Source organism: Neodiprion lecontei, chromosome 3 (assembly GCF_021901455.1).
Source record: "Neodiprion lecontei isolate iyNeoLeco1 chromosome 3, iyNeoLeco1.1, whole genome shotgun sequence".
NCBI lineage: Eukaryota > Metazoa > Arthropoda > Insecta > Hymenoptera > Diprionidae > Neodiprion > Neodiprion lecontei.
This window is the reverse complement of record NC_060262.1, coordinates 28,791,193-28,804,927: the sequence shown is the minus strand read 5'-3', so window position 1 is coordinate 28,804,927 and position 13,735 is coordinate 28,791,193. Positions and strand designations below refer to the sequence as shown.

General features: G+C 37.2%; 2 protein-coding genes across 5 annotated transcripts; both read left to right on the top strand.

Moving 5' to 3' along the window:
• The first annotated feature begins 15 nt into the window (after positions 1–15).
• LOC107220699 (vacuolar protein sorting-associated protein 29) lies at positions 16–2,126 on the top strand. The gene is made up of 4 exons (XM_015659382.2): positions 16–176; positions 290–481; positions 702–937; positions 1,027–2,126. The coding sequence occupies exons 1-4, from the start codon at positions 174–176 to the stop codon at positions 1,142–1,144; spliced, it is 549 nt and encodes a 182-aa protein (XP_015514868.1). The 5' UTR covers positions 16–173; the 3' UTR covers positions 1,145–2,126.
• A 1,516-nt stretch (positions 2,127–3,642) lies between these two features.
• On the top strand, positions 3,643–13,404 carry LOC107220701 (sarcoplasmic calcium-binding protein). 4 transcript variants are annotated; one of them, XM_046735869.1, is made up of 9 exons: positions 3,643–3,903; positions 6,475–6,591; positions 6,964–6,978; positions 9,020–9,187; positions 10,203–10,343; positions 10,488–10,568; positions 10,846–11,087; positions 12,194–12,309; positions 13,324–13,404. In XM_046735869.1, the coding sequence occupies exons 1-7, from the start codon at positions 3,763–3,765 to the stop codon at positions 10,990–10,992; spliced, it is 810 nt and encodes a 269-aa protein (XP_046591825.1). In that variant the 5' UTR covers positions 3,643–3,762; the 3' UTR covers positions 10,993–11,087; positions 12,194–12,309; positions 13,324–13,404. The 4 variants fall into 4 exon arrangements, with proteins under 4 accessions (XP_046591825.1, XP_046591826.1, XP_046591827.1 ...); XM_046735870.1 differs by lacking the exon at positions 13,324–13,404 and adding an exon at positions 12,964–13,017; XM_046735871.1 differs by lacking the exon at positions 13,324–13,404 and adding an exon at positions 12,464–12,496.
• Positions 13,405–13,735: the final 331 nt, after the last annotated feature.

Genomic DNA, 13,735 nt, shown 5'->3' with positions numbered 1-13,735 from the left:
AGCTTTTATCTCAAACCACCAACCCCACATGGTGGGTTTTTCTTGAATCTTGTACTGTCAGTTGTCACTCCCACTTCCGACACCACCTCTGACATTTAATCGAGTTACTAATTATTGTCACGGAAGAAAGTAATAAAACACTAAGCAACCGTAAAGCTATCAACCGATCAACCATGGTGAGCAACGCAGCGTTACTCTAATAATGCTTAATTGAATAACGAGAGTTTGGAGTGCTCTAACCTCAAATCAACTGTTTTCACTTGTAATAATCACTCTTGTATTTCTACAGCTTGTATTAGTTTTGGGAGATTTACACATTCCGCACAGATGCAGCAGCCTGCCTAGTAAGTTTAAAAAACTTTTAGTACCAGGCAGAATACAACACATATTGTGTACCGGAAATCTTTGTACCAAGGAATCCTACGATTATCTTAAAACTTTGGCGAGTGATGTTCACGTGGTCAGAGGAGATTTTGATGAGGCGAGTATCAAATAATTGTTTGAATAAGATTAGAGTTTGTTACACCTTTGTACGATGTTTTATTAATGACATATAGTTCAAGTGAAAATTAGGAATAGAACTTTTCCTAGTGCAAAACCTCAAGAAGTCGGAGAGATTTATTATGAAGCTTGAGTAGTTATTCTATACTAGAATAATGTACAGATTATCTCATATGTGTATAACTTTTTCATACGTGCAGAACCTTAATTACCCAGAACAAAAAGTTGTTACTGTTGGACAATTTAGAATCGGCCTCTCACATGGGCATCAAGTTGTGCCATGGGGAGATCCGGAATCGTTGGCTCTTATTCAGAGGCAATTAGATGTTGATATATTGATATCTGGCCACACACATAAATTTGAAGCTTATGAGCATGAAAATAAGTTTTACATCAATCCTGGATCTGCAACTGGGGCGTACAATCCTTTGGACACGTGAGTTCTTCGTATATTGAAAATCCATCATTGTATAGTCTTCACCTTAGTTTTCCGCGCCTTACGTTATTTTTTTAAACTGGTTTTAGGTCAGTTATCCCATCATTTGTGCTCATGGATATTCAAAGCTCAACTGTGGTAACGTACGTTTATCAGCTTGTTGGAGACGAGGTCAAAGTGGAGAGGATTGAATATAAGAAAAGTTAGAATTTCTACACAATGCATATATTTACGAACAATAAACCAATACTAATTGTTTTAAAAGATTTAAAAATCATGAATATGCTGGAGACTAGTAGTCATAAGATAAGAAATTGTATATTTAATTGAAACTGGTTATACACCAAAACCGTGTCTGATTTGGTGAAATCTAGATATATTTAACGGTATGTGTATCACGCATATAAGTATCATTTTGATGTATACATTAGTAATTAAAATCGCGCTAATTTTTACACAAATAGCTGCTTTTGGCAGAATGCCATGTATAAAATAATTTACGATATCTTTATATTATCATTTTCTTGATAGCGATCACTATAGTTCGATTTGTGTTATATTATGTTATATGTACAATATTGTTTTCAATATTTGTCATGTTTGTAAAATGGACATATTTCAATACATCTTGACATTTGGTTATCAAGTACAATATCTCAATAAACATTATTTATAATGCAAATCCGGTTCCTTCAAATTTTGAGGCAATGAACGAGTCTGTACTGTAGTTTTATTTCGAATCTGGGTTCCCAGTTGAAATTTAGTGAAAATTCGTAGCACTAACAATTTCAAGTTTCTCCTGAATTTTAATCCTGAATTATAAAATGGAAATGTATTACAAATATCAAAAATCAGAGTCAACATATTTTTTCTGCTATCAAAAAATTAATCTCGTTCTGTTTAATCTGTAATACAAAGTATAAACGAATTTTGCACACGCGGTCAACGTTATTTTTCAAAAATCATTTGTATTTCTATAAATTTACACACAAATTTTTTTACATTACATGAGATTTCTTAATATTTGTAATATATCCATTTCGAAAGTCCATGCGTATTTATTTACGTACTACTTGAAACGAACCAAACATGTTATATCGATATAAGGTCGCATTTATACGAAAATTGTCAAATTTGTTGAAACTTTTCAAAGTTTGAGTAAGGTCAAATAAAATTCAATTCACGAATACAATCAAAGCGTCTAGCGCATGCGAAAGGTGCACTTATGTCGAATTGGACTTGAAGTCAGTTGTTCGTGATTTTCAGTTTGAATTCTAACTTGGTCATTATTAATTTTTACCTTGTCCATTATTGAATATTGGACGCTTTTCATAATTTTTTAGTTGATTACAGAAAAAAAAAATAAATAAATAAAAGAAGAATTTAAGACGGTCCAATAATTTCTCTATTTATCACTAGTTGGGTCAGTCAGAGTAGAGGGTTTAAACATGGCAAAAATTGAGTGGTTGAATATTTATTTCATTTCTTGGTCCGTCGGAGTTTATCCACTGTTCGTTTGTAATTCAGCTGCGTCCAAAATCGTTGGTTTCCAATCTCTGGTTTCCAATTTTGCTATGTCCAACCGGACTTTTGAAATCGTTTCAATTCTCCGTGTCCAATCGGGCTGTGTTCAATAAATATCTATGTCCAATTAATCTCGTGTTCAATAGAGCTTTCGATTTTTTTGGTGTTCTGTCAGATGCTGTCCAAACGAGCCTTTTCTGACGTTGCTATGTAGTGCGGTAAGGATATTAAAATATGAAGATTTCAAAGTTTTAACGTTGAAAACCATATTTTGGACGATTTCAGATATGTATATTGCTGATGCATTATAATGCGTATTTTCACGGTTCAAGTAATTTGATAAAAGAATTCCTAAAATCTAACATTGTCGCCAAACTTGTTATTTAAATTCAAACGCATCGCGTGTTGAACATTACTACAAGCTATCCATTCGAAACTAACTTCACTATCTACATTGATATATTTATCGAACTTTAAAATTAGGGCATATTCCGCGAATATACACATAATGATTGCAATTTCGTACAAGTGTGATACACATTGTTAACTAGAATTCCAAACAATTCAATGAATTCGAATGAATTCAGTAAATTAATAGCTTGCATAGTATACTTTCGAGGTATTAATATTAATGCATGATACGTCCACTGCTCAACTTATTATTACAGATAATCGGTACTTATTTGTTTACACTCTTTGTGCTGATCGATGCTAAAACTTGGTCTAGGACATGCGAATGAGCACGTAAGCGCAGTTCTATGGTAAACAAGTATCTAGTCTTGTTCCGCACGTATTTCTCATTTTTCATGACGCAGTTTCTTTATTGAGAATGCGTTTTGTTCGATTTTCTAATTACACATCTTATTTGAGTTCACAGTCTTCATTATTAGTGTCAAATTCGACCTTCGATAGACGAGCGAATTGAACGTGCTTTCCAATGTCCAATCGAAGCGTGGAAGATAAAGGGCATTATATGTATATTATCTTCACGAAGAAAATAAACAACGATAACTCCCGTTTGGCGCACTTGAATGCCTGCATGGCTTCGTGGCGTTCGTATTACGGACTTGAATACAAATAAAACTATAGAGAGAAAGGAAGGCAAAGACGACCATCGGACTCAAGGCGCATGCGCACAAGGGGGGTGGCTCGTCGTCCCTACAAAAAGAGGAACGCCATCGAGCGAAGGTTTAGTTGGGTTTAGTTCAAAGTAAACGATCGTTTCAATCATCTCATACGAAACTTTATTCGATACAAGATAAGCAGATTGTTGTAGTAATTATTCAAACGTTAATGCAACAATGGCAACTGCCGTATTCTTGAGGGCAAGTCTGCGACTTGCAATGGCACGGGGTGTTTTGGAAAATACAGTGACATCTGCAATGTCTACAGCATTCATAGGAGCTCGAAAGCCATCCATTAATTTAATCGAACAGCCACAGGTCAGTAATCATTTGTTCCATCGAAAATTGTACCCAGTGGCGTGCCATAAAATGAATAAGCTTTAAAATTATTGCAATACATGTCCCATTACTTGGAAACATTATTCTAAACAGTATTATTAAATATATATATAATTATAATGTCGACAGACAATTACCGAAGCTTCGTATGCAATCGCAATGCACTCGCCAAGATAATTCTACGGATTCATTCAGCTCGTTACATTTGTATTACCTTATTAACATTTTTTAATTCCTACAAGGTGTTAAGCTGAAGTGAATTCAATTTCCACGCACCTACGCTTATCACAATCCATTCGTGCACACGCACGAGTTGTCGAATGCAGGGCATTGTATCAACGCGTCCCCCCGTCCCCACTATTTACAGGGCAAATGTAGTGAACTTTTCGATATATATATATATTAAATATAATTGTTACGATTCTGAGATATGTATTATGAGAAAACATGCGGTATACAAATTCGTGGGTGAGAAAATCATCATTTAACGGATCACGCATGTAACAAACATTCCTTTTCTGCCATCCCAATGTTCGACGTGTTACTATTGAGTTACTTATGTTATTGCTGATATATTGTCATCGCAATAACATTCACTCGTGAATATAAACCCAATATTCGAATTTCTGAAGTTATCAATTATTCGAAAAAACTTATTTGCATCAGAGAATTTACGTACGTTCATACTTATCATATTCGTTTGAATCCTGTGACCTAAATCATCATGAAATGAATAAAGATTAGATATTATGTATCCAACGCAGCGTTTCTTTCTGCATTAATTTTCGCGCACCAGGCTGAAACCTTCACCTGCTGCTTACGTGAAATAAAAATGCATCGCAGGTTAATGACCTGGCGACGTACCGGCGTCATTGTTTATTTACGCTTTTGACGTCACACTGCTCTCTGATCTTTTCGTTATCGCGGCGTGGCTACGTGAGATTTGGGCCGTACGTCCCACACTTGAGTCAGACTTTGTTTACATCCTGCCTCTTCTAAAGAATAACCATATCACGTACCAATAACGTTTTCTGCTACAGTACAATGCATTTGCCATTCTGCCTTTTAATCCTCTATATCCACGTTGCGACTTACCAATCCGTTTGAAAAAAAGATGTCAATTTTTTCCGCTCAGGGTTTTAAATATACGTACGAAGATGGCTCATACTTTATCATTACCTTCGAAGTACTTCGAACATTTTTTTAAACCATCAATATATACATCGAAAGTCCTGACCAGTCGTCAGTATATAGACAAGGAAGTAGTCTTCGCAGCGGTTCGTTTGAAGGTATTCCCTTCGTCATTGGCTCATCAGTGTCGCATAAACAGCTGCCGCTCATCCGAGCCTGATAATAGTGCATCCAAGTCCCTCGCCCTTTCCAGTAAAATGTATATCTGGTGTTAACTCCAGGCCGTCAGAAGCAGGAAAGGTTAAGGCGGTTAGGACTTTTCTGATATAGAATTTAGCTAGAAAAATTCGAGTTGCGATCGTAACAATTTTTAAGTTGTAGGACGGTTTGGGACCAAGACTCGTGGCAAAACTTATTATCTCTGCGACCCTTTGCAAATTGAAAACTAACCGACCGGCCTCTTCAAAAAATGTCAAGGCACCTGTCAATGTTCCATAAAATCCTTAAACGTGCATGCGTGTACCTCCTCGGAAAATTTACATCGTTCAATATTCCATTTGAAATTTATTTAGCAGGTATGACTTGAGAATCAAAGCAGTCTAGAGGTGGAATTTATGGTCACAACTCAAAGTCGCACGTCTGTTTTTACTTGAGACTTGCTTTGCGTAATTCACGCGGCGTTAATAAGTAGGTCGATTAATTAATGCTGTCATTATCTTTCGAACGTTAGTTATTTTTAGAAGCAATACGATTGACTACGCGGCCGTACCGTTATACTGTACTTGTATGGTATTTAATACGTATAGATTTTAATTGGCGAAGTTCTTAGACAGTAGAGCTGCTGCATTTGCTTTGTCTAAATATGCCTGTCCTGCATCTGTCTAACGGGTTAACGAACTACTGTAAGCCTTGAGCCGTTCACGCCGGCCGCGGCAGCATGGCGTCAGCGTGACCTGCAATGGCAAACACACTATCACCGACTGGTAAATTTTACCTAACGATGGTGTTTTTAAAAATGATTATAATAGAGGATAATGTCACATGCAACAATTTTTATCTCTGCTATCGCCGATGTATATCTCGTATAACGTGCGGTAAAGCTATTATTAACATAGTACACAGATCGTTCAGTCGACTATTCTGCTTTTTGTGAAGCGGTTTTTTCAAAAATCGTGAGAATTTTACACAAGCTGAAGGCACGTGGGTATAAGTATTAAATTCAACAGATAGCCGCAAAGTATGCAGGCTTCCAAACTTACGAAATGTGACGCTTTCACTTGAGCTGCGGAGAGAAGACCGGTTTATTATCTATCCGAAACTCCTTGTGACTGAAACTGGAATCGTTGCATGTTCGAGTTCGTATTCGCTAGATGCATTAATATTAAATACCAATTTCATCTTGATTTTCCTCTTTTCCAGATGCCTCAGTTGACGAGGAGGTTCTATAGTAAGAAGATTCACACGCGACCTTCAACATCTATCGATTATGAAAGTGATAGCGACTCCGATAACGATTCAGACTCGGAACGCGATCGGGTAAATATTTAATTTTTATCAATTTTTTGTTCTTAAAAATCAATGTTTCATTACAAACGTTGTACCGGTAAAGTAGGCATATTTTGTGAGACGTCACCTACAATATCCATGTATCTTATTCAGAGTTATCTCCCTAAGAATATTGTGAAAGTAAGCGTTAAAATGTTTCAGGATTCTTTCAATCTGATCAAATCTGTTGGAGATACGAATATTTTAGTTATCTGCACTTTCGAAAATACACAATTTTCCAAAAGGTTTACGTTTTTGTAACATTCTCGCAGACAAAAAACAAATTTTTTTTAATATTTCAGTTGATTTCACAAATGAACTGTCCTCATTCTTTTTTCTTTCTTTCCATGCTTTAAATCGAAGAGTCAGAAGTTACAGGTATTATTAATTGTAATGTTTTTGAAAATGCGAAAAATATACTGAATCGTATCTCGGATACGTATTAAATTAAGGAACAACCGAATGTACGTCAAGAGTAATTTTTTTCATAATACGTATTTAGGGGTAAAATTAGGCAAAGGATTTGGGATTGCGATCCTCTGCATTTAGGTGAAACGAGATGATATTTCTCATAAGTGTTTGAAACTAGATCCAATTAAGATTGGACAATTCCGTTGTGTATAAAGTGCTTGGCTTGGTATTTATCGTTGGAACTTCCGTTAACGATGTATCTACATTATCGCATGTGACGACCTTCTACGAGGCCTTATATTATTGTGTTTTTTATGGCGGCCCTTGAGCAAAAGTGGCCTTCAACTACCAGTAACTCTGTTTTTAACACTCAATCTTAGATGCAGGCGTACGGGTTAACGAAACGGGTTTCTCGCAGCGTTCACTACAACATGGCATCTACAAAGCGCTGTATATATATGCATGCGCAACATGAATATATGCGGGTAGGCGGATTAAAACAGAATCGGATTTTTGCGGGGGCCAGGAAATCGATTACTATAAGTAATTTTTTTTATGTGGGACATTTTGTTAAATTATAGCCATAGCGAATTAGCAGGAATTTATTTCTTAGTGTTGTTAAAAATACCGCTGAAATGTCCGTGAGTTATCAAGGGCTGTACAAATGTTAGTTGAACGTTGAAAGTATATCGCTCTCTGGTAGCGACACGTTATATGTAATCAAACACTCCGGCAACAGTCACACGCGTCAGATTGGATTTTCTATGCGCTTGGGCAAGTTGCACTGTTTGACCCTCGATGTCTTGAGTCGTTGTTCTGATATTTATTCTCGATCATTTCATCGACTTCAGTTTTGTTACCTTTAATATTTTACGTACAATCTTCTTCGTATGCGTTAGACGACTCGGTCGACTCGAATACGTTTTAATACGTATAAAAACGAGCTATTTATCTAGAAATGAAAGACAGCTTTTTCTTCAATATCATAATCATAATGATAATCATAATAGAATATTCATGGTGGGATATTAAATAACGAGGGATGATCGACACCACCATGCCTCCTACCACCTCGTTTAACATCGTAAACTGTAATCGTTACAATATAGAGGACATGACGGTATTTCATTCTTGACACGCGATTAAAAAGCCGCAAGTTTACTGCTTTACATCCAGTATACATTATCGTATCAATTTAATTTGGTGCCTGTTACGTGGAGAATGCAGTAGCAAAGTCATTTATTTAAATACATGAATGAAAAATAGTTCCGTTTTGTGATAGCCATAATCAAATGTTTATACTGACACTATATCGGCGGTAACAAAGGACACCAACTCTTTACCTATACACGTAGTCATTGTATTTGTATCAAGAATTACAATGGACTTAGCTTCGTCCATTTGAAAATCTCTAAAATAAATCGCCAATATTTTATAAACAGCATTCGACTTCGGAAGGTTTCTAGATTTGCAATTTTCCAATTTCAGTTATCTGTTGAGTTCGGTAATTGCGAAAAAACCCATTTTTCACGATCAGACACCAAAATAATTGCAAGTAAGTTTTAGGATTAGTTGCAGTACTGATATTTGTTGTCAATGTTTGTATCAACATTTACGTGCGTGTTGTTATAACATGTTGTAATATAATGCGCTTCGATTAATCTATCTAATTATTCCATACCGTTATCTGGAATCACTCGCCTGGAGGGATCTTTGGCAAAAGTTAAACCATTTACTATATAATGTCCAATATGTTTTGAACGAGGTTATCGACAACGGTTGACAGTTTATCGGTTTCATAAGGCCATGAGATACTTGTATGTTTTGAATATACCTATAGTTTGTACGAGCACTGAGTGGCCTTCACCTACATAAATTCTAGCATCTGAAATCTGCAATCGCGTGAATAATTCAAACCGAGACATTGGCAAATAAAACGAAATAAAGTTAACGCATGCACTGTGAAACTTATCTTCGACCTCTTTAACTGGGGAAATTGTGTTTTCAGGGTGAATCTGCTTTCTGGAGACGAAAAATGCGCACACTTCACAGTCACCTTGATGTTAACAAGGACGGGGTGATTAGCTACGATGATTTCATGCTTCTAGGCGAAAGATTTGCTGACCTGGGACATCTCGGACCGGACGCCAAAAAAGAATTCCAGAAAGTCCTCGGTGTAAGTGAATTACATGTCTTTCCGTGGACATAAGTCTAGAGTATGTAGATTTAGAAATAGTAATTTAAATTTTACTCCTGGATCACAGCCAAGGTATATTCAACTATTTCAAGAGTAAACTCCTGCCCATGTATGTGTCGTTTGGCCACGAAGAAACTTCTCGCAACATTAATTTCCCTACTGACTGGTAATTTGTGGACACCTTGTACACTTTGAAGATATTTCTTGGTAAGAATAGGAAAACCTAGTATTTTTACAATATTTATCAGTATCAAAATATTGGAATCTTTTATTTATACCAAGAAATGTCGTCAAAATGTACGAGGTATCCATAAAGTTACCAGCCAGTATAGAAATTCTTGTTACGAAAAGTTTTTCCGTGTCCAGATTTACAAAAATATTTGTATTCCCATTAATTTAATTCTATATTTCTCTATCTATCCATTCCATCTATTTGATTTCTGCAATTTGCATTTCAAATGTTGGCTGTTGAGATTTGGAATAGCTTTATAAGATCGAGTTCATAATCCTAACAATTTTAATCTGACGTGGACAGTCACGTAGACTGCAGAAACAAAGTACGACCTTCGTTGTATAATTTATAAGCTTGTACCTTTCTTGTACCTTCTGGAGAAGCCTTGGCATTAGTCCAAGACCTGAGGTGTTGATTACATCGAAAAAATCCTGTTTCAGACTCCAACACCTAATCCCTTACCATGTACTGAGATATTGTGCAAACAGGGTAAACAAAATTCAAAATCCATATTGATTTGCTGCAAATATGGTGAAAAAAACTTCCTCACGGTCGTTCCGGTGATTATTCAAATAAGATCTAGGTATACATTAACTTTTGTGACGTTAGAGAAGGTTTGCCCTTGACGAATCTCAATGCTTGTTTTGCGGATATTGACATTTTGTTTTGAAAATGAGAATATTGTTTGTGAGCCTTTTTTGAATATCTTGTTTGTTTTTAAATACTAAATGGTTATAGCATAATAAAAGTATGTTTTTACAGGAAATGTGGGAGGAACAGTGGGGTGAAATAAGCCCTTACAATCTTGTTGGCGTTGAAAAGTATCTGGACGAAATGCACCATGTGCTCAATGATAAGTCCCTCAAACGCAAGTGTCACAATTTCCTGCCTTATTTATTTAAGGTAAGCCCATCCTCGATTAGCCGTAATATACGCGCGCATAGATTTATGTTGAATAGCTACGCTACACTGTCCGGAGTATTTCTCATGCTGTGGTTGGATAAAAATATCGCCAATAGATTAAGCATTCATGTATTATTTTTCCAGGCTGTGGACAAGGACAAAAGTGGCGAAATCTCGGTTGAAGAGTTCAAACTCTTTTTCCAGTGCTTGGGTCTCACCAGTGAAGTAAGTAGTATTCGGTGTCTCGTATTTCGTAACTATTGATGAAAATTCGAAACGGTTAGATTGAAGTTTGTATAACGACGAGTTGGAGGATGAACTGTACAGTCCATGTGCATGCCTTCTATGTAATATTACGTGTGTTTTTCGCCGGAGTTGCATCTTTCAAAACAAGCAATAGTTTACTCGGTTTGGTGTCAAACGGGTTTCCTGCACCTGTTTAAAATGGACTGATGTATAATGATATCATTGAGCTAATTGAGGTTTTTTCCACTATTACCAGAACGCCGCGGTAAGTTTCAGCTACATTGACACCAATGATGACGGAAAGCTTAGTCGCAAAGAGTTTGTGAGACTAGGAAGAGACTTCTTTCTCACGGAAGACCATACGAAACCAAGCAAGCATTTCTGGGGCCCATTGGTCGCCTAAGGAACGCTGCGAAGCATCCAACTCATAATCACCAGGTCTTCTGGATTTTATCATGACAACGACAGTTCTGTCATGCCATTACGTAGCTAAGATAGGTTAAATCATCTATGTAAATAATACATAATAGTTTTATACCAATTAAATAAAAGCAATTAAAAAAAAGATGACACAACTGATCAAACGTTACAGCCAAAAAACGATGGATTCCCGTCGTAATATTTCTGTTGTTGGTCGAACGCTCTTTCTTGTGCGTTTGATGGTAAAGAAAAACTAATCTTAAGCTATGATTGGTATTGTAATATGTTTATGATATTATACGTTGACTGAAGAATATGAAGACAGTTGCCCTAATAGGCTTTGGTGTGACAACCGAAAATCGTCGTGCGCTTGCGCTCCCTGAGATGTTACAACGGTAGAGTCATCGACATATGGTCGATGGGTGGAGTTGAGAACTTGTTGCAGAACATCAGAGAGTTGCCGATTTCGACACGATGCTGGCTGCATTCGCCTTCCCGGTACCACAGTCTTCGCAATGGTTAATATTACAAATGACCCTTACCTGACTAATTGGACCCTCAGGAACTCAGAAAACGCAGCAAAAAGAGCGTGGGACCAAAAGGAGAGAAATGGCGAGCAAAAAAGCACCTGCTGAAAAATGTCGAAAACTCAGGTTCTCGTTTTTTGGCTGTAACTTTTGATGCGTCGATCGCAGCGTATTGGGACTGCGCCCAATCAATTTCTCTCGCAAAATTACGTCGGAATAGTGCATAAAAGAATTTATTCCAGCACTTTTCAGAATCGCGGAAGTTTTCGCCAAAAATGCAAAGGGGTTAGCCTTACTTTTTCTTCACGTTTCGAGCCTAAAATTTTTGGTCTCAGATTCGATTCAAATAAACATTACCTGACTAATTGGACCCTCAGAAACTCAGAAAACGCAGCAAAAAGAGCGTGGGACCAGAAGAAGAGAAATGACGAGCAAAAAAGCACCTGCTGAAAAATGTCGAAAACACAGGTTCTCGTTTTTTGGCTGTAGCTTCCGATGCGTTAATCGCAGCGCATTGGAACTGCGCCCAATCGATTTCTCTCGCAAAATTACGTCGGAACAGTGCATCAAAGAATTGATTCCAGCATTTTTTTAAATCGTTGAAATTTCCGTCAGAAGTCTAAGGTGGTTAAGTTTAATTTCTTTCGTGATTTTCAGAGCAAAGAACATTTCGACTCGTTAGCTGACTCGTTAACTGAAGAATGAATCTTTGCTCCACGCCTGACGATCGAAGGGCCAAGCCGCTTTAGTCTGCAATTGGCAGGAAAGATAAAGTGCGTATTTCTTGTCTGGAATGTGAGAACTGAAATCATTATACGTCATATCATATCATCATACATCATACATCATACATCATACATCGTACATCATACATCATCATACATAGTATTAAAGGTCGAAACCAAAGTTTGGATGTCGGATGTTCAGAAAGTGACGTCACCAATTCAAAATCAGCTAGCCGAATTCCTCAGTCTGGAAACAACCGCGCAGTAGAGCGGACGGATGAGAGTCGAGCTCCGCAAATTTCGAGTACCGGGTTCTCAACCTCCCGGATCCCGCGCTTCGGGTCCGCTACGCGGTGAAACTCGCCTTCCAGGATAAGCGCTCCGTGGTTTCTGGTTCATGTTTACAATAAATTATTTCAATTCGTTTTTCGCGCAACCCCAAATTCGGTAGCTGTCAGTTCGCTAACAAAATTTCTCGACTTCCAGGATAAGCGCTCCGTGGTTCCTGGTTCACGTTTACAATAAATTATTTCAATTCGTTTTTCGCGCAAGCCCAAATTCAGTAGCTGTCAGTGCGCTAATAAAATTTCTATAACTTTACAATCTTCTCATAATCTTTTTGGTAAAATATGTCGATAAAAAAATTATATCAAACCTTAGACATTATTTTTGATTTGTTCTCACGCTGAAAATATTTATTAGTATTCGAGGTATAACTCGAGGTGGTTGGCGGTTTTCGTTGGAGGTGGTTAGGGACGGTTGCGGGTAATCTCGGTGATTCAGGAGGAGGGGGACGAGGATTTGTGCTCGGAGAGTGAAACACTTTTATAATATTGCATGGCAATTGTAATTATATTTTATCTAAAATATTTCAAACTTGTCACGCTTACAATAAATTATTTCAATTCGTTTTCCGCGCAAGCACAAATTCAGTAGCTATGAATAAGCTTATGCAATTTATTCTATTATTAATTAATTAATTAATCAATTACTCAATTATATTAATCCTTACACAATATTTTCGATTTGTTCTTATACTGAAAATATTTATTACTATTTAAGGTATAACCTGAGGTGGTCATCGGTGGTTGTTCGAGGTGGTTGAAGGTGGTCGGAGTTGGACGAGGAGGAGGACGAGGAGGAGGACGAGGAAGACGAGGAAAACAAGGTGGACGAGGAGGGCGAGGTTTGTGCTCGATGAGTTCAACATTTTCATGATATTTGATGAAGTAGGATCAGGACCAGAAGTAGGAATAGTAGTGGGATCAGTAGCAGGAGTAGAAGTAGGATCAAGAATAGGATCAGGAGTGGGAGTAGAAGTAGAAGTAGGATCAGAAGTGGGATCGGGAGTATGAGTAGGATCGTGGGAAGATGTAAATATAGGAGTAGGAGTAGGAGTAGGATCAGGAATGAATTAATTGTGGCATTACCCCAACGTAATTTTGCGAGAGAAATCGATTATGAGCAGTCCCAA